General features: G+C 41.1%; 1 protein-coding gene across 11 annotated transcripts in view; it reads left to right on the top strand.

Moving 5' to 3' along the window:
* The window catches only part of DOT1L (DOT1 like histone lysine methyltransferase), a 68,150-nt gene that overhangs the window by 15,626 nt on the left and 31,112 nt on the right, over positions 1–21,412 (top strand). For 7 of the 11 annotated variants that reach the window (XM_075776562.1, XM_075776559.1, XM_075776556.1 and 4 more), the window contains exons 2-7: positions 1,204–1,247; positions 3,680–3,754; positions 5,962–6,025; positions 7,592–7,820; positions 11,058–11,152; positions 13,834–13,911. In XM_075776562.1, the coding sequence (XP_075632677.1) occupies positions 1,204–1,247; positions 3,680–3,754; positions 5,962–6,025; positions 7,592–7,820; positions 11,058–11,152; positions 13,834–13,911 (585 nt within the window). The remainder of the gene's footprint in view (positions 1–1,203; positions 1,248–3,679; positions 3,755–5,961; positions 6,026–7,591; positions 7,821–11,057; positions 11,153–13,833; positions 13,912–21,412) is intronic. The other 4 variants (XM_075776552.1, XM_075776555.1, XM_075776561.1 and 1 more) reach the window with 1 other exon arrangement.

The following is a 21,412-nucleotide window of genomic DNA, read 5'->3' as shown; positions in this document are numbered from 1 at the left end:
AAAAAGCTTCTATTTAATTTATGTCCTTCCATGCCTTGAAGAAATAAAATTAAACCCAGCTGTTTTCTGTCATCTGTCCATTAGTGTTTCTCTTCTTCCATTCCCTCCCTTCCCCTGCCCCCAATCCTCTGCTTTCTGTGGCCTGTCCCTACCCTTTGGTATAGAATTTCCCCCCTGCTAAGTCTATAGAAAGGACACTTCTGCAGCAGAAGACAAGGGAAAGTATTTGAGAGTGAGTGAGCCTTTACACTTCCAACTCTGGAAGGTCCTTAGATACTAGACTCCTAATTAAAAGGTCAAAGCCACTTCAAGAAACAAATGTCTAAATATAACCTCGTGTGCAGATGGACTCTGGTAACTAAGGCTTCACAAGATGGTTACAATGATATATATAGGAACTCCTCTAACTTCCCTAAAATAGAACTTTTTGTAGCGTGGTGCATATACATGCAGCTCCAAGGGCTTTATTAGCATGAATTTGGAATGGCTTGCTAAACTCGCTTGTGCTTCTGGTGCTGCTGAGTAAACTCCCGAATTAAAGTCAACAACCATCTGTGCCTCATAGTCTAGTGTATACTTGCAAAGCACAAGTTCTAATGTGTTTTGTGCATGTGTGGTTATGGTTTTAGTTCATGAAAAGGCCTGCATATTCAGGCCTTTGGTTTTTTTGTGTGTTCTGTGAGATTTTTCTTTTTCTACGCTGCTATCCGCTCCTACAGTTTAGTTGATACTTTATTTTAGAAAGTCATTCACTGTGCTAGAATCTTACTGCCCATACGGAGATGTGAGCGTGTACCAGATGCTAGGTCAATGAAATCAGCTGTTCATTGTGGAACTTGCAGTCAATTACCTACTGCATACCAATAATCCCCAAGGGTATCAGCTACACAATTCCTGATTTCAGGAAATGACAAAGTAGTAAGTAGAATGACAGTTTCTTCATGTAAATCTTCTGCTAGTCCATAAAACTTGAAAAATGTATTTCCTTAGGTGTGGGTTTTGTTGGTTTTTTGTTGGGTTTGTTTTTTTTTTTTTTAGAGGGCTCATTTTGATGGTTTTAATGGCCTGGGTGGCAATCAAAGACTCCTTTCCTAGTATGGTTGCCATCTATATTCTTAAAAAGATTGTGATTCCTGTAATTTTCTGAAAAACAGCACACCTGATGTCTCTTTGAAAGCATTTCTTCTTTTCTTTTTATTTCAGGACAAACACCATGATGCTGCTCATGAAATTATTGAGACAATTCGGTAAGTGTTCAATGCAGACAATGCTAGAAACCCTTTCCTGTGTCTTACTGCACCTCACTGGATGTCTTGAGACAAAATCTAAAGGAAGGCAGCAGTTATAATTAGCAGCTCCAAACTATTTTCTAAGCGGAATTGATATTGTTGCAATACAAATCTCCCTGTCAAACAGACTTTATTTCAACTTACCATATTCTGTTGTCTTTTGAACAGAATTAAAAATGAATAGTGATATTAAACTTCTGGTGCTTATGGCAATCTTTAGAAAAGCAAGGTTAAGTGTGTTAAGTTCTGGTCTTGCATATCCTCTTCCCCACCCTCTGCCTTTCCCCTTGTTGCTGTGATGTTGCAGCATTGCTAGCATTTGCATTATTTGGGAATGATGTCCCTACTAGCATTCCTCTTAATTCTGCTGGTAGAATTGGACCAATGTGGGGAAAATAGGAGGATAAAGGTGAAAGACAAATGCAAGGAGTAGGAAGTCTGAGCATTTCCCAATACAGACGGTGGTTATGACATGGTTTGGTGTTATTTCAGCAGGATTAGGGGGTGACTTGCTGTAGAACAACTTTTATTAAATGCTAACAGAAACTCCCCAAACACCCGAGGGATATTAATGTGTTATCTGCATTAGATTGTTTAAAAGCTGTTCTTGTTAACTGTTTTAGATCCTTACCATACAGGCTTCCCTTGTCTGAGGGCTGTATCTGCAGCCAGTTTTAATGGTTGGATGGTGCAGATACAGGTGAGGTACAGAGAAGGATGTTTTCTCTGCATAGCCACCTGAGCTGAAATGTGGTCAGTCACACATGACCTAGGAAAAGGTAGTGAGCTTTGTTTGCTCCCAGCAAAACCTAAATGCTTGCATGTGTATGTGTTGATAATATCACTTATATGCGTGAAATCATAGCATTTTCCCATGGCCTGTGGTGGGAGAGAATGTGTAATGAGGGGCTAAAGCTGAGAATTTTTCTTCTAAACAAATTTCTGTTTTGAACTACAAACCTTGATACAAGATGCACTGCCACTGCTATTTCCAGTTCACTTGTCCTGCTGTTGATGAGGTTCTGTGCCTTGGGAACTTGTGGCATCATTTGTCAGTATGACTATTGAGAAGACCCTTTCTGAAGGGATTTAAACAGACGTGGTGCTGAAAGTGATTGTGAGAGTTATCAGTGCTAGTGCTTTCTATGCTACACTAGCTGAAGGCAAGGGGAAAACTGTGTTAGAAAGCAGTTGGGCCAAAGTAATGTTTCACAACTGTGTTCTAAGCATGATTGCAGTGGATACAGTATTAGAAGGCTTTCATGCTGCCTTGTGCAAACTAACCGCAATGTGGTTATGAAAGTGGTGGGTAAAAGGATGCAAAGAAGCATTTATTTCTTCAGACCGGTGGTAAACAGCTGTTGACTGTCCGTTTCCCTAATCTAAGAGAAAACAAATGGCAGAGTTCTAACGTTTTTAGGGAGAAGGGAGATATTAGTCAGCCGTATATGTAGAAGTTCTGGTTTTTACGTGCCTATATATTTATTTGATAAGGGTGAATCGGCCAGAAGGAACCAGAACTATTGAATCTCCAGTAATTTTTTCTCCTACCACTTTAAAAGTCAAGCATGCATCAAGGTACACGAAGAAAAAACTCTGCCATTCCTGTTGGAATTCATCCTGTGACGTGCTCTGAGGTTTTCTGGTGATGATAGTGCTTTCCCATTTTGATGCTTTTGGAGGAAAGAGCGTGCAAAGCTTATGTGGCTTTCAAGATGTCTTTGAAAGGAATTAATCTTCCTGTGTTCCAAAAGTGAAGATCTACCGTGAGATGCCATTGTGGGTGCGCGCTTTCCATTTCTAACGACAACAACACACGGGGCTTTGTTAACTGAGCGTGTAAAAGGGATCTTTTATCAAAATAACTTTTGAAAGTCTGTTTTGGGTTGCGTTGTGTAAGAGTGGTTTAGAGCACTAGACAGAGGAGACTATCCTGGCAATGAATGGTTGATGCCATTGTTTTGGGGTGCTGAAGGAAATGTCTTCACATTCAGCTTTGTCAAAGCTTGTTACAGCATCAGAATTCTTTGGAAATATGGCACTTCTGCATCACAATTTATGTTACATTAGCATCAGCCATGGCTTTGAGTATTTTTAGATGCATTGAATACATTTATCACCTTGTTTTGAAGTTGTGCCATTTCAAGAGTGTTATACTACTGCTAATGTCTATGGGCACCTTGCTGTTTATTCAATACAAACGCGAACTATTGCAGCTTTCCAATTAGCATCTTGTGATGTCTGCCTTGCTTCTAATAATATTGTGATCTTTCAGGTCTGCTGCAGTATTCTGTCTTAATATACAGCAATGCCAGTCTAGAATTGAGACAGATGGCCTTATTATACTTAATTGGAGACATTTTTATTTATTATTTCTTCTCTTGTTCCAGGTGGGTCTGTGAAGAAATCCCAGATCTCAAGCTTGCTATGGAAAACTATGTTTTAATTGACTATGATACAAAAAGGTGAGAAGAATAATTTTTTTCCCACCAGGAGGACAGGCCAGCACAGTTTATAGTGAATCAGTTTGTAACTGGTTATTCTTAGACACTATGAACTGAAGTTTTCTTTTAGAACTGGCTTCAGACTCGGCAGAGTTATTTTGGTAGGAAATGTGTAACAGAAATATTGGCAAAGGCTGTTGGATTAAGGACATAATTGGAAACTCCATGCAGCAAAAAGTTGAGCTCTGGTGTACGTTGGAATTACTCACTCCGAAACAATGATCGGTATCTGTGCTGTTGGACTGCGTCCAGTGTTAGGAATCTGAATGGCACTGAGGTTTCTACTTTTGTAGTAACTAAGAATTCCTGTTTAGAAAGTGGCATGCCAGAGCTGTATGTCAGCGCTGTGTCCTCTGCCTGCCGTGACTGTGGGAGGTTAACCTTCCCCATCCCTCCGCTGGTTAGGATTCAGTGCAGGTGGAATGCTGTTTGCGTGGGGGGCTAAATTAAAAGGCAAGCTACTCATACTGCTCTTCTGGGCAGGTTAAAAGTAATTTTAAGATGCCTGTAGTTACATGCGAATACCTGTTACACAAACAGCTTAAAGCAAATGTACAGTAAGTATGTGGCATTCACCTTGAGGTTGGGAGAGGCTGATTCTGACCTGCGGTATATCTGTGGAGAGGTCTGAGGTTCTGTGTATTGACTTGGCTGTACTGAGACTGGAAAAAGAGATGACCCTCAAGCTGCAGTTTACAAAAACCTCCTTAGTTGCTTTCGTGGGAAAGACTGAATTTGTTCAAGTCCACAGCATGACTAAACTTTCAGAATGAGGTTTGCAGATGAAACTGCATTGCTTTAATCCCTGACTATTGTACTGAGCACCAGATACTGGTATGATGATCTGCTTAAGGTATTGCTTCCTCCTCTCACTTTCATTTTGTTTCATTGCAAGACTTGTTAGTCCCTCTCTTCCTCCTGAAAAAATCAGAAGGAGAAATCAGGGTTGAGCATCCCTTGTCATCGAATCCATTAATTTGGGTTTGTGGATCACTGCAGTCACTCTGAGTTCTGTAACTTTTGTAGTTCTGGCATCCTCGCTGGCCATGTTTAATTGGGCAGCATCAGTGTGGTCGGAAGCAATACCGAATAAAAGAGAAACCCATCTGTCCCCAAAAGTCACGCCCCACTTACCTGTCTGCAGCTTTTCAAGGGAGTCATAGACCTGTAATTTTGGTAATGGTTTTAGTCTTTTTATTTCCTTTGAAAAAAATTTATCAGAAAAATTACTCGCAGCAGATAGACTGACACATGGAGGTGAGTGAAAAGCAGCAGGCTATGGAAACACACGCACTGTGCAGACAAAAACCCATTTCAGCCTCTTTGTCTTAACGTGGAATTAAACATGGGCAGTTGAAAGCTTGAAGTGGAAGTCAGCAGTCCTCCTCAGAGAGCTGTCCTAGCCAACGTAGTGGTAATCAGGATCACAAGAGACTGAAGAGCCATTTTCTTCTGATGTCCCCTGCTCCCTTCCTGATTTGTGGATGGCCATGATTTACTTATCTTACTCCTGTAACTCCTTGGATTGTGTTTTTTTGCTGCTGCTTTGTGGGTCTGATTACATAACAGATGATGTTCCTAGTAATATCTTTTCTTCCCTGACCTGAGATGAATTTATTTAATCCTCTCAGCTTCTGTCATTAAGGCATCTGCCTGAAATGACTGTAATCCTGACCAACCCATGAAGCAATCAGTATGCTTTTCTGATGGGTGAAATTTTACGTTGTGTCCTGGGTCTGTCTGCATTTTCAGTCTCAGTGTTAATTTCTAGAAAAGTATCTACTTATCTCAGGACTGATTATTGTGGAGAGATGATGGGACAAAGATGAAAAATTTACAAATGTCTTAAATTCCTGTGCAGCTGAGAATGTGGAAAAGTAGTAATGGACTATGAGAATACAAAACTTTCTAAGAAGTCACTTTGAGTTCAGTCCTTTTTCTGTTAATTAAAGAAACTAGTATTATTTGTCATGTACTCCTTGTCTACTGGAGCATTGTTTTAAGGGAAATTGGCTACAAATTCTACAGCTATCTACCTAATTACACGTTCTGCAAGAAACAAACCCTAAATAGCCACCTACTTAGAGTGCGTATTACAAAACCGCACAAGGTTGTACCTTCAAATCATTCTGTTTTAAAGTGACCCTGTGTTCTTTCTCCCCACGTAGCTTTGAAAGCATGCAGAGGCTTTGTGACAAGTACAACCGAGCCATTGATAGCATTCATCAGTTGGTATGTATTTACCTTTGTTATGTGCCATGATGTTTATCTAGCTGGTTTGAAATTGCATATTGTGAATAATATCCAGAAAGCGGTGACTGACTTAGCGCTGTATTGTATGTGTTAGTCTAGTTGCATCACCAGTATTCAGCACTTCCATTCTTTTGGGGAGTTGATAAGTCTGATATTAAACCTTATTTTCTTGATCACACCTGGGCAGTCAAGGAGTTAGTATTGGAGGGACATTCTAAAAAAAAAAAAAAAATCCCCCCCCCGCAGATTTGTAAGCTATATTACTTTTTAGTGTGCACTTTGAGCATCATTGTTTTGGCACTTTGAAATAGCTGAGTTACCTTTAGGGGGAAGAAAAGATTTCTTTGCATTTAGCTTGTAGATGTTTCACAGGGATTTATCATATAGATTTACTTTTGCGTGGGGAAATCTATGGCTTATGAGTACTTAATTAATCCATATGATCTCTCCTGTGTATTGTGGAAGTGATCCACGGCTTAGGAATTTCCTTGCTTACCACTCAGTTCAACTGCTCTGTTCTGGGGCATTGCTCTGGCAAAACTAGAATTTAATCTCTTTTCAGACCAATTTAACAAGCTTTTTGGTTTTCTTACCCCTATAAAAGGTTGAATTGGAGGAAGCAAAACATGAACAATGAATGAACGTTACTATTCTGTTTAATTTTGAAAGTATAGGTGGATTTTTTTTCTCTGCAGTGCTTGTGGGAATTATTTGAAGTGTGCAGTATTGTGGCAACAAGCCTATTTTTGCCAGGCTTTGCTTCACTTTGTGGGCCTACAACTCCATAAAACTTGTACTTGTTTGGATTCGGGTGTCTTCATGTGTATGCTGGTTAATAGAGAAGGATTTGAAGCTATTCAGCACTTGCAATTGCTGTCTGAAATGGCAAGCCTGATTGGTTTCATTTTCTTCTTGCCATCTGAATCTCAAACAGAGGAATTTTTAGGAGAGATCCTGGAGTTATCCTTTTTTGTTTGTTTGTTTTTCCTTATCAAAGGGAGAGGTAAACATTTTTAAAATGTAACTTTTATGTTTAGGACAGGGTTTTTTCTGAAGAAGAAAGGAAGCTTGATTTCCATCTCTTTCCTGCCACTCCCTGTTTGAGTACATACGATCCCTCCCATCCTACAGTTCCCGAAAGAAAATAAAACTGCTGTTATGTTGACAGTACGGTCAACATCAGTTGAGTGCTGATCAGTAAATAAAAAATGAGTAAACGAGCTCTTACGCCTACTCCAACTATACTTGGTATAAAGCTTTACATTGCCTAGTGATTTTTACAACTCTTTAATTTCCCCTTTACCACCTATTTCCAGCATAGTTAAAATTACCTATTAGTTGAGGTGAGACAAAGTATAGAGCAATCGGTGTTGTGTAATTTCTTTAGTATCATTTTTATCTTTACAGAGCCCTGCAGACCAGCTTGTGAGAGAGGGGATGGGAGGGAATTTCTCCTTTCTACATTATGCCAATGCAGCCTTGTTCTGGCGACGTTTACTTGTCCTAGCGTTGGGTTCATATCTTCTTCCTGCTCTTTACCTTTAGTGGAAAGGAACCACCCAACCGATGAAACTGAACACTCGTCCCTCCAACGGGCTCCTCCGGCACATCCTGCAGCAAGTGTATAACCACTCAGTGACTGATCCAGAGAAACTTAACAACTATGAGCCCTTTTCCCCAGAGGTTTACGGAGAAACTTCCTTTGACTTAGTGGCCCAAATGATAGATGAAATTAAAATGACAGAGGACGACTTGTTTGTTGACTTGGGCAGTGGTAAGTGACCAATAACTTAAGTGGATTTTCTTTTTCTCTTTTTGCTTGCTGTTTTTTCCTTTCTTTAAAAAAAAAATAGTGAAATTCATATTTGGAAAGTAAGCCAGGACTAAGGATTGTGTTACAGGGTAAGTACCTTTTCTGGATAATCCCCAATGATGCTCCTGCTTTTTATGACAAGATTAAATAGACCAAACAGACATCCCAGATGTTCTTCCCTGTGGTGTTAGCGAAATGTCGGCCTACAAATGCAATAACCCCTTGTTACAGAAAACTCTTGGTTTCTGTTGCTATGGGTGGATATACTTGTAAAGAAGAAACAGTATTAAAAATGATGCTTGAAAGATAACAATAGCAGTTCCATTTCTAAGGATTCATCTGTTTTCAGTGGATTCAGTTTACGCCCTTCATATCTGAAAATGTGATTTCTTGACCCTTCTCATGCTAGTGTGAAACACTCGGTGTGGAATCTGAGAATTAAGCAGGGTTTTTTTCCTCTGACATGCTTTTCAGTGTGTCAAGAAAGACTTTATAGTTAGCTTTAACAGCTGCCTTGAGACCCCACAAAATCTAGCTTACAACCTACAACTGCATCTCATGAACAGGTTAGAGTTTTAAAAGGAAATAGATGTTTATAGTTGGTAAAGAAACCAATTATGACCCAAACACATGTGGAAGAGATGTACTGAGTAAGAAGATGATCTTCTTTTTGTTGCTAAAATCTGGTTCAGAGATGGGTTGTAAAGTTTTAAATGAAGCGTGGTTTTGGTTTTGTTGCTGGTATGATACAAGACTTCTGTGGAAAAATATTTTAAAGTACATTCAGTTGTTAAAAAGCAAACCTAATTTAAATACATCAAGACTGCCATTTTCCCCCAAAACTTAATACATCTCCAGTCTGGGATCTTCAGTGTTTTGTTTTGTTTTTATTTTTAACCCCCTGCCTCCTCCCTCAGTGGGACTTATGTCTGAAATTTCCTGTTTCAATGACTTATGTTCAGAGGAGACATTTAGAAAGGCATCAGATCTGACAAACTATTTTCCATCTGGTAGAAAAAAATGGCCATAGATGCTCGCAATTGTTTGTTCAGGAAGGTTAGAGAAGATTGTATCTGAAGTCCTGCAGTGCTGCCGATTATGTAACGTGCTCAAATGTTAGATGCTTTTACCTGCTGTCATCAGAAATAAAATCAGGTATTTATTGCTAACCTCCCCACTTTAATCTTGGAGATTGACGAACAGGATAAAAATTCACAGTCTAAGAAGCCTGTCTGAAAGGAATGTTTTAAATTCAGAAGCCTTTGACTTTTAACATTTGGAACACTGAAACAATTAAAACCAGAACATAGTTGTTCAGTTTGTACTGAAGGAGTGAACTTTTGTAAATTGTAATCAATGCAGTATTGAGTTCAGTGGAAATGAAAACACTGTCAGAGCATATTATTTCTACCAGTAAATTTAATGTTGGGCCAGTAACTACACGCATACAGCCGTGGCTGAGCAGCAGGGCAAAACCCCCACCAGGATGCTGTGGCTGTTCTTGGTAGCTTTGTGTGCGATGCCAGGAATGCGTGGCTCGTGGCAGGAGTTTATGGAGGTATGCACCGTCATTAGGCAAACTGAAATCACAATACAGTTAAGTTCTTGCAAAGAGAAAAGCCAAAGAAAGATAAGATTAATAGCTACTTATGCCGCATCATGTGATATCTGACAATGCAGCGTGTTCTTCATCATCCCTTTCGTCTTTGTCCTCCTTGCTCTTCATAAATAAGAAACAGTGAAACAATTCTCCCTCAAATCATTGGTTGTCCATGTTCTCCGCCCTGCAGAAATTTGTACATCCATATTTGCATGTGTATGAAATATGCATGTGTATGCAAAATGGAAATTGGCAAAAAACCCCCCCAACCCAACCAAAAAACCCCAACAACAAAATCCCCTGTCAGCACTGCAGTTCTCATTGTGCCAGCCAACATTATAGTGGTAATGGTTTAAATGCAGGAGTTCCACCCCTTCAATTACCAGTGCTGCTTCCTGCCGGCAGCCAATGAAATGGAAAACAGCAATATGTTTTCTGTGCAAATGGGCTATCCTCTTAGATTCGCTCGTGTTTCCCATGTGGTCCTCTGCAGAATGATTAAGTGCGCTGGTGAGACAAGAATGCGTTTTGTCACAGACAGAAAGTCATGCATCAATGTACTACTGATGAATATCGGATGTTTTAAGGAAATTGTAAGTGACTGTCGTAACAAATGTGGAATGACGTTGCTCCAGTGTGTGCAAAATGTGGGTCACACATACAGAGAGAAATCTAACAAATATATTTTCTTTTGTCCTTTTAACACAAGCTGAGGTGGGAGAGAGGGAATGCATTCAGGCAAGGTGTAGAAATGGCAGCTAATTACTGCTGGTAGCATCTGATGCAAGTAGAATTTGGAGTGATGGGAAGTTCATGCATTTTTAAGTCATACTTAGTCTTGCCAGTGTAGTGGGTGCCTCTGAAATTTTGAGTGTTGAGCCCTATGATATTTTCTAAAGTAGCTCATATATGAATGAGCTTTACATGTTTTCAGACTTAATCTAGCAATATTTATACTGGTTTTCACCATGAAATGCAGTACAATGACAAACGTTTTAGCCAATCTTTAAATTAATGGCATAGGTATGTGACCAACAGGTATTTGTTTTGGGATGTGGTAGGGTTTGTCTAACTGTTTAATTAATTAAATAGTGAATTACAATGTAAACCCTGTAGATTTGATGCAATGCATATAAAATTTGTGGACAAAAGTCAAATGGAGTCATTCTGAAACCTGTGTGAATTTGTAAAAATGTGCCTGTAATATTTCATAAAAGTAGCCATTAATAGTTATCAATACAAACACTGCTGTAAGTGTTGTAGTCTTAGGCTTTATCGTAAAAGGTGCTCAATGTAGCGAAAAATATAAACCTGAAAACTATACACTATAAATGCTTTTCTGTAAGAAAAGTGAAATTGCACTGCTTACTTTCTAGTTAGGATGTAAACTCTTTTTACTGAAAATTTCCAGTTGAGAGATAGGTGGAGTTCATATGGGAACAGTGAGACACAACTGGGAGTTGAAATTGTACCCTGAGGCCTCGTCCCACAGATTACCTATGTTTTTCCTCTTGCCTTTTGCTCTAAAAGATCTTGTCTCCCCTTGCAGTGGTTTTCTACTGAAACTTGTTCTCAGGTTTGTTTTTCCATTCCTGCAGGTGTGGGTCAGGTGGTGCTTCAAGTGGCTGCAGCCACAAACTGCAAACATCACTATGGTGTGGAGAAAGCTGATATTCCAGCCAAATATGCTGAGGTGAGTTTTCTTGAAGCGAGTTGTGTGTGAACACCTTATTTGAAGGCTGAGCGGTTCAGGGTTACTGTTAAGTGCTGTGCAGGAAGAAAAGCAAGAGTTGCAGTCCTAGTTGCTTTTGCTTCTCAGGTCAGTATGACCTGGAGCATGGCATGCTTGGGGAAAGAAGTGTGTATGGAGTTGTTAGCTAGTGGTGCTTGTGGAGTGCACAGGAGAGCATTAGCATGTTTCTGAAGTGATTTCAGGACCAGGAGATGTAAAGCTGTTTTAAAGGCAATGGTGTAAGACCTATTCAAAAGGAAGCGTAGCATAAGCTTCACCTAAATACCTGTACCATCCTGGATCTGAAATGGCTCTCATACAGGGCTTCCAGAGACCATACCATTAAGCAAATCTGGGAATGAATTGACCAAACAAAAGGGTTCCTAAAGGTTTTAAAGGCTGTGTTTCTGCTTATGGTAGTAATGCCTCTTTTTGGTGTCCTGAAGCTCAAGTTCTGCTTAGTTATTAAACTGTTGCAGTCTAATTGAGAAGGCCTGTGTTGGGTATCTGGTTAATAACTGCTTAGTAGGCATTTAGATGAAGTCTTATAATAAGAAAACCGTGATGTTTAGGCAGGCAGGTTTTTTCACACTTCTAATTCTGTGCCACTGGGAACACACAAAGATAATCAGTTCCAAGGCAAACCTGGAAGGCAAATGAGCTACAAGCAAATAATGAAGGTTAGTCATGCCTTACCATAAGAAGTTTACTTTCTTCAGTAGACTGAACAGAAACTTATTCCTCCATATTGTTAAAACAAGCTGACTCAGCCTGTACAAGCTAGAAAATTATACCTTATGAAGGGAGTGGGGGAAGAAAATACCCTTGATCCTCCTTTTTAGTGGTGTGGGCAAAAATGCATAAACATAGTGGTGAAGAGGATCAGACAAGGATCTAAAAATCCATTTGGTTTCCCCTGCTATGACCCAGTGGAAATTTCCAACTGGAGTGCTCTTTGCAGTCCCTCTGCGTGAGCGTTCTGGTTTCATTAGGGAGTCACTTGCAAGGCCTGGACTCCCATCTGTGATGATTAGTAAGCTTAAAGATCAGTGTTGAAGAGAGAAAGTTAAATTCTCACTTTCATTAATATCCCTTCATGTCATTGTGCAAACACAAGGCTTTAGCGAAAATGGTTAGCAAACAAAAAACCTACCCACAAATTGAATATTAGGAGTATTTAACTCATGGGGTACCTTCAGTTTCAGAAGTACACCAGTATTTCATAAGGTTACTGGATGAACAAAATGTACTGCGTTATTTTTCTGGTTACAGACAATGTCCTGTCAGATTTAACAGCTGAACAGCTGCTGCAGTGTCAGAATGTGTGAAGCTGCCTCTGTGCAGCTAATCTGCCTGGTGCTGTGTGTAATGGACTGGTTTTCCTCCTCATCTCTGACAAACATTTGTGGAAGGGATTGGATTAAGTTTCTAGTTAAGATTGGCTGTGGCAACGCATCTCTGGTTACTATGATAATTAATGCAGATGACTGTGAAACGCTTCAGCTGAAGAGGAAGAATGTTATGAATTTGTCTTAGTGAAGTTGTCTTAAAAAAAATAATAACCATGCAGCACATGAAAATACTGAAGATTTTTGTGAGTTGTCCTACTGCACTTTAGAGTGCTTGTGAATTGTAAAGAATTTTAAGACGCATCTGTCGACGCACGCTGTTTTACTGACCTGCTGATGGAGGGCTTCACCATTTCCAGGCTGTCAGTGAAGTCAGAATTCCCACTATGTTTCTCTCCCTTATCTCCTTTCTCTGCTACCTCCAAATTTGGGCCCCCCCCATATGTGGAGTCAAATCCTAAAGATCAGGAGTGGGTTTTTTCCAGTCTTCCAAGACATTTGAGTTTCATTTCCAAATACATCGTATAGGTGTAGCTGGACCTCCACTGCCACGCTAAAGTACTGATCTGTGCTGCGTGTTGTCATTTTATATAGATGGGGACAAGATTTTGCAACTGTGGAGATGCGTATTTGTAAGGCACCAAGCTATCTTGATGTATGGGGGTTTTTGGTTCCTTTCTCTCATATTTTGGCAGTGGAAAACCAGTGCCAGCTATCTGGTTGGGTAGTAGCAGTCTTCCATCCTCTGCAGCCCTAGTCTGTTTAGATGTAGTTTGAAGCCGCCTTCTTGGTTGCTCTGTCAAGTGCGACATTCCTTCCGTTTGCTGTTACAGTTGCTTTGCATGCCACTTTCTGCTTTCTCATTCACCCTAGCAGACCTGTCTTCATCCTGTTTGTTCCTTTGCTATCTGGGCTTAGACTGGGGCTGCATTCGGTGCCTCCTCCTTGCTGTGGGATTGTGTGCTACAACACGGTAGCTACTTAAGGTTGCACCATTTTTAGTGCTGAGCAGTGTCAACTCAGATTTCCTTGCTTATAACATGTAACTTCGATGGAAGAGGATCCCAGCTTTTTTGCCCTGGTAGAGCAAAGGCTTTCTTGAGGAAACAAAACTACAGTAGTTGTCTGCCTGCCTATCCTTTGAGTGTTAATGGCAAAAACCCCCAAACCAAACAAAAAAAAAAAGCCTTGGGGGTCAATGAACACTGTCAGAGCTGCTTCTCCTTTTACTGCAATGTAACTGTTAACATGAGTTGTCTTAACTGGTGGTTTTGTTTTTCTTCCCTCTTCTAGACGATGGACAGAGAGTTCAGAAAGTGGATGAAATGGTATGGGAAAAAACATGCAGAATACACAGTGAGTGAAATTCAGGTGAAAAACTTTGTGATCCTTGCTGATGTACAGAATTTGCAAAGTCCTCTTCAGCCTTTCGCCAGCCATGCGACAGCATGAGTCATACCTGCTACCTGGCTTTTTACTTGATCCTGAGGATGGTGTTTTCCAAGACATCCTCCCATGGCCCTCTCTTTGCCTTGCTTGACATGTGGTATGGTGTTGTTGGGAGCACTTTCAGGTCTTTTCAGAAGCTCTTGGAAGCTTTATTCTTCTAAAACATTGTCGTTTTAACTGGGGCTGCCATGTGTCTTCTGTTTGTATTGAAACTTCTTTTGCCTTTTTTTTTTTTTTTCTTTTCCCCTTCTCTCTCCATGGTGTGGGGTTTTTTTTCTGGGTAAACTCTTGAAAATGACAGCTCCTCCTTGGGTTTCTGAAATCTCTTGCTAGAAACAAAAGCTGAAGGTTTGGTTCTGCAGGCAGGTAAAGGTGGGGTCACCTGGGACAGGTGGTTGAGGGGATGGGATGGCAGGGGCTTGAATGTTGGGAAGCATGGGGTTGAAGTTCTGGATGAATGCCGGCACTGCGAGATTAGAGCAGAAAACTCCAGGACCAATAGATGGTTTGTAGCTGAAGGTAAGGGGGGGTTGTGGGCTCAGGAGGGATGGTGGGTGGTTAGTTCTGATTTGGAAAGGATTGGAATTAGATGCTCTGAGGGTGGAGTTAGAGCAGGAGGAGTAAATGGGTCATCACAGGGCATGTATCTACTCAGGGCTAGGGACACATGATGAAGTAGCTTTCCCCTTCCTCGGAATGTTGGATTGTGGATGTGTTTACCGCTCTGTAATGACAGTGTGAGGCATGTGCAGAGTCCTACACTCTCTTGTGTCATTCCTTCCCTTTTCCTTTTCTCCCCCTTCATAATTGTCATTAAGAAAATCTGCTCCCTTGTTAACCGCTTTCCAGTGAGGAAATGTATGTAATCATAGTACAAGAGGAAGCGACTGGGAGTTTTGAAAATACTTGTATTTCTGCTTCTCTGACCACTGGAGAATGGATCAGGGTTGTTCCCTAATTGCCCAGAGAAGTTGGGTCAGTCTTTCCTGCTCATGAGTTGCAGCTAGCAATGCGTACTGCAGTTGAAGTGCAAGCGTTTGGGGAACTACTACTTCATTTTCCTTTTGTACAGAGCCACTACTGCTGTATTACTGGAATGGTTTGAAACACGTGGCTTTCAGCGTTCCAGCAGTGTGGGATCAAATGGCAGGTCGTAGATGGCCAGCCTTTATTTCCCAATTTTCTGTGTCTACTGGGATCCCTGGTGCTCTTTAGAGGGCTTATCTTTTAAGGAAGGATGCTACAGCTCTCCCTTTGGGAAGCAGGCTGGAGACGGTGACAGTGCCACCTGCCTCTGTGCACTTTCGTCCTGAAATGCCTTTCCTGTATAGCACGATTTTCTTCAGAGGGATGCTGGGCCTGCTGTGGGACTAGTTTGTTGCAGGATTGATATCAGGCTGCTAACTCTTTCCTGCTGTGGAAACACTGTGAATGCTTTACTTTTCATGAAGTGGCCATATGGCATTTTTCCATTGTGTCACCCAGCTGGCATTACATGAAAGGAACTGTTACTGAAGATACTCTGCTTATGAGCTGTGTAATTTAAAGAATAGGGTAGGAACTTGGACTAAAATATTGAAAGCATATTGATTGCCGTAGGCAGCGAGCATTTCCATATTGTGCATTCCAAGTGACAGAGTCTGGTACTATATTGAAAAAAAAGCTACTTATTTTTTGCTAGGTTCTTTGGCTTTTATAACTCTTCAGAAAAGTGTTTAAAATTTCTTTCTTGAGTCTGCTGTCTGCATTTCTGGGAAGAGCTGAGCACTTAGAGCACTTCTTGTCTTAAGGAAAGTTGGTTTCCTATCACCTTGTCATAGTGATGCTTGAAAATAGATTTTGGTCTTTTACATGTAGACATACAGGGCAGATTTTATTTAGTTTTTATTGCTTCATCAAACATCCTAGGCTTACATTTGCTTTTTCTTGCCAAGCAGTATGTTTTCTTTAGTAACTCCTTAGCATCTTCAATAGGTGACTATCGTTAAGCAGAGAGCAAACTTGTCTCATAATGCAGCTAGAAGACACTGGAAGGCACAGGATTAAAAGCCTGCTATCTTTTATCTTTCTGGAAAACAACTTTGTCCCTGCAAAATGCTTAGTGATGTCCCAGAATTCCAAATGCTGGAGATAAAATAAGCACAAATTGAAACGGTCTGTCATCAGCAGAGCTTAACTTGTGAATTCCACTCTAATGTTTTAGGCAGTCATATGAAAAATAAATATTTTGAGAAGAAGAAAGTGTTGGAGGAGGGAAGCTTGGCAGAATTTCAGTGGGAAGAATTCTCAGATCCCACCTGCAGTTTTGTCGGAGTAATGTGGACAGTGGTTTTGACTTCATGCACGTAACAGCTGCCTTGCTGTAAAAGTAAAAACTGTGGTACATAAGGCAGCAATAAATCCTGGAGTTGGGCCTGCAGAGTTGCTGCTTTTTTTTTTTTAACAGCCAAGAGCCTAGTACAAGTATAGGTTTCCAATACAAATGAGTTTTTGATTTCTCACTGAAAAGGGATCTGCTGCTTAAGTCTTGTCTTCTAGCTAGCACTGTTTTGGTGAGGCAACTTACCAGATCTGCAACCATCAGATTCACTTCCTCGCCTTTCCCACTGGAGTATTCTTACTGCTGCTGGAACTTCTGAGCTTGGACATGTGAATTCTGATGAGCAAGGTCCAGTGACAATATTTAAAATAAACCCTGATTGTCCAGGTATGTTTCCATTCTATTTTGTCCACAATTGTAGAAAAAAGTCTCTTTTGAGAAATGGTTCCATACTAAATACACAGTCACATATATGCAGATCTTTTCAGTAAAGAAATCAAAACATTGTTGCATAGTCACTTTGAGATGATAATTGCACATTAAACTTCTCCAGTAGCTAGTGGCGAAGTGTCCTGACACTGCCAGTAATGGGTCATTGCTGCAGCTTTAGAGTGGGAAGATCCATTTGGAGCATGAGAAGAGTGGCAGAAAGGTTACTCCTCTTATGATGGCTTCTAAGTCTCCCGATCTCCAGCTATGGTAGGTAATCATATCTCGTAATCCTGTTAAATGAACTGAGTTTCATTTTAAATGACAGACTGTTCAATCTCATGATTCTAATTGGGGAAAAAAAAAAAAAGCCCGGGGGAGTAACACTTTCTGCTAAGAATCTTCCTCAGTTTTTACATTCAATTGATACGTTTCAACTTGCAATATTTACATCCCTGTGCTATTGTTTAGCTTCAGTTGCTCCTCAACGTCCTTGATTTCTTAATTCCTGATCGGTTAGGGATAATCATGTTCTTTGCTAGTCTCCTCTGTTGTATTCGGAGGGAATGCGTCGTACTTTTTTCATCAGCTGCTTGAGCTTTTTGGACTAGAATGTCCCACTTCCAACACATCTCACTTTGTTTCAGCTCCTTTTATCTTCTCACTTCTCTTCCCATGGAACTCGGAAGTCTCCAAGCTTAGCCATACCCCATTCTTTTTGAGAAAACTGTTGTCTGAAGGAAACGGGAGACTTCTAAGGTCATTAGGCCTAGATAATTAGAGAGTCTTTCTTGGGGAATTTCTGCACATGTGCAGTCATCAAATTAAAAAGCAGTATTGCTATTAAGAGGCAGATGGGATTGCATGGTTTCTAACTGTAAATATCCCCGTGTGGCCTCAAAATCGGAGCCATCTCCAGGTATCTAGGGCACAATGCTGAGATTGCCATGTAGCAGAAAGTGCTTAAGTGTTCTTCCCAGGGTACCCTTGAAGAAAGTTTTCAGTGTGTCCTCAGTGCCTGCTACCTGTTGTACTCTTCTGCTAGGGGAAGGTATTCTTCCGGTCAGAGCTTAGAGTAGGTCTCTGCAAGCAAAGTTGGCGGTAGCTGCAGTTGCACATTGGACTTGTGCTGAAGACAAGGATTTGTTTTGGTTTTGTTTACTCAGGGTTGTTATAACAGAATACCTTCCCCTGTTCCATAAAAGCTTGTTTTAGAAGTAGGTGGAAATTGTGTACAAATCTTCAAAGTGCAGGAAAACACAGGTCAGCGTTGTTAAAGGCTGAGTGGACATCTCTGACACGGGTGCTGTCTGCTCAGAGGAAACCCCAGTAGCTTCTAATTGCTGAAGATGCTCTGTGGTTCAGCCCCGCAGATTAGAGGTGATTTTTGTTGTGCATAAATCAGTGGAAGCCTGGCATCAGTAAGCTTGCAGGCTTGTCTCTGCATTTGGGGTGCCCTGTCTGGCTTATTTTCCTGGAAATCTCTGTTCTGAGCAAAAGCAGAGCAATTTGTGTCGGAGTTCTGTTGTCTCTTGTCTGATACCAGCTGCTGGTTTGTGGGGATAACTGACATCACCTGTACTTAAAAACTTCCATTGCTTAACAGTACACTGCAGCTGAGGAAAGGGCAAGATATCTGTTTGTCCCAGATATTTTTGAATGCCCTATTTCAGCGGGAAACTTGATGTTTTGGTATTTGAAAAGCCCTCCAAACGTCCCCAGTGGCTTTGAAATGATGCCACATTTTGGAGGTTTGGATTCATGCCTCCAGTTATTTTTGAAAAGAACAGGAACCTAAAAATAACCATGTGTACTTTTCCAGGCAGAAACGACTGGTTTTTGCGAGCCAAGTGTTTGCATGGAGGCTGCTGGAATGAGGCATTCTCTGTGTGAATTTATGGCTTTGTGTAGCCGGTCAGACAGAGCGTTACCAGAGAGACTCCCAGCCCAGCGCTGGGGCGAGAATGGAGCCCTCCTCCGCAGCACAGGGGCTTGACCTTCATAAACTGTTGCTCTGCTACGTGATGAATGCAAACCCGCTGGAGTGTACCTCTTGTTGCTTCCCCCGGGCGCTGACCTGCTGGGTTTTCTTTGAGTTACAGGCAGAGTTACAGGAATCAGATGCCGTTGAGCGTATTTCTGCAGTCTCCGTAGAGCAAATTTATCTGTTTGAAAAACCTGAATAAAAACCTGTTTTTGCTTCTAAACTTAGAAGCAATGCAGGCTGGCAGCTCTCTGAAGCGGATTTCACTGAGCTAATTATCCTTTTAGATAAAGCACGTCTCCTGCATTGTCTAATCAGATGAAAATATCTGCATTACAGATGGTCCATCTTCCATTCATTATTCACTAAGGAGATTAAGTTTCGCAGAGAGAGGAGGAACACGATGGGGGTGGGGACAGTGGTGGGAATAGATTGAGTGCATCCCCAAAGCTGCCATTGCCGCTGTGCCCGGGCATGCCACCTTCTCGCTACGTGACTGTAATGGACCTTGTTCTTCTACTGGTTTAGCTACTGCAGCCCTTGGCCAGGAGTTGGCTAGCTGGAGTTTCCTTACTGGTTCTTGTTTTGCTCTCAAAATTATTGTAAACCCCAGAATTGACTGGGATTTTGGGTGGATTTTGTTGGATTCCCTGTGTCACTTGATGGCGAAGGCCCTATTAGCCTTATTTTAGGCCATCATTTCTTGATCATTGCTCCCCAAGTACAGTAGGTGAAGAAACTGGTCGTTAAGAGTAGTCAATCGGGTAGCTCTTGTGCTCTGTTCTGAAACCACTCATCCAGGAATCACTGTCTTGCTTCCAGAGGGGAAAAAATAACCCAATTTTCTCCCAACCACTGTTGACCATCTGGGTATTTCCGTACTCCAGTATTTTTCCTGGTGAGATTTTCCCTCAGCTATTGGCTAAGTATGAGCTAGGGTACCATTACAATACAAAAATAGACAGGTTTAAACAGGGCTGCGGTTCATTTGAATTGTAACGTGGCTGTATCTTGCAAAAGTAGACGGGGGGGGGGAAAGCATTCAGCCTCCATTGTGCTGTTATATCGGGTTAAGCCATGGAGATCTTGGTTATAACTGCACTCTTCCTGACCACATAGGCATGGCAAATGTATAGTGTAACTGGATCCAAATAAATTATAACGGCCACTTGGGTTAGATTTCAAGACCTTTATATGAAGCTTAGTATTCCAAAACGCTTTCATGCTACACTGGTTCTTTGTTCTCTTGCTAGACTATGGCTTTATAATCATGCTTCCTTATTTCTCAGATGTTTTTTCTTTCTCCTCTTAGTGTATGAAAACCTCATGTAGACATTAGAAACTGATTGTGTGGCATGGGGGACTGCAATATAGAAGCTGACTTGCAAAAATTGTTCTAAAATAAATATAGTTGCCTTGCATGTGGGTTTTCTTCTGCTGTGTCTTGGTTACTCAACGATGAAACTACAAGAACAGAAAAGACTTTGAGACAAAATTATCTCTTAAAAATAACGTAGAGATGGTCTCCATTCACAAACAGAGCATATAGAGCCCCAGGAAAAAAAATGTTTCAGTGTATCAGGTGAGAAAAACTCAATACTCTTTAAAACTGTTCTGATGTTGCATTGAGTTTCTGCTTTAGAGTTTGAAAATATCTAGTAGTATGTTGTTAGGTTGGATCGCTCAGAGTTCAGTCTCCAGCATACGCTTTGTTTTTACTATTGTGGGGATATCAAAACATACATCCCCTCCCAGCAGGTGTGAGAGAACAGGTAGCAATTCTGGTTTGAAATCTTATTTCAGCCTAGCTGTTTGACGGAACAGATAATTCTAACTTCAGTTACTCTAACCTGCTGATTTCAGCATGTTTAGTTTATGATACTTAAGGCTCTTTGCAAAGTTCTTGATCTTTTGCCCAAGAACCCTTGATGCTCCCCCCTCAGCCACAGTGTGTAGCAGCAGGGATTTGGACTTCTTTATTGGTGTTTTGGGTTTTTTTTTTCTTTTTTTTTTCTCTTTTCTTCCTAAGAAGCACACCCATTCCTGTTGGCAATTGTGACTTTGTCCTTCACAGTGGCTCAGGCGGGTTTATGTCCGTTTGCCATCCCTTCTGTGGCTCTGGGTGGTGTGAGGCTGCCCTGTTGGGAAGAGAAGGCTATGGTGGAAGGCACCAGGCTCCGGTGCTTCACCGAGACAGACATCCTGGCTTAGTGAGCGAGGTTTGGAAGTAGCTTGAGTGTGTCTGCATTGCAGTGCAGGCACTTCTGTTTGAGTTGTCACTAAACGAGAATAAGTGCTGGCATGTGAAATGCTCTTTTATTTCCATACAAAGGAATATATGCAGAAAAAGGATGCTAAGCAGTCACTGTCATTGCTTTGATGTTCCTGAGGTTCTGATATAAGCCATCATCCTACTTGCCCTTCAAAGTGTGTCATCATCATCATTAATTATATAGTTGCATATTATTTTTTCTCTCTTCCTCCCCCAACCCTCCTTCTGCCTTACTGGTGGCACAGCAAAACAGCATGGCCCATAGGTTTCTCTCTCATTTCAAAAGCATGACTGAGAAAATGTTAATCTGTGGAAAAGCTATGGAGTTGTGGGTGTTAGCCTGGGACTGGATGTGGTTTCATCAGAAAAGTACTACATAAGCCACTCAAGTCATAACTATACTATTTTCAAATAAGGC

This window comes from Balearica regulorum, chromosome 26, assembly GCF_011004875.1.
Source record: "Balearica regulorum gibbericeps isolate bBalReg1 chromosome 26, bBalReg1.pri, whole genome shotgun sequence".
In the NCBI taxonomy this organism is placed as follows: Eukaryota; Metazoa; Chordata; class Aves; order Gruiformes; family Gruidae; genus Balearica; species Balearica regulorum.
This window is presented reverse-complemented; position numbering and strand designations above follow the sequence as displayed.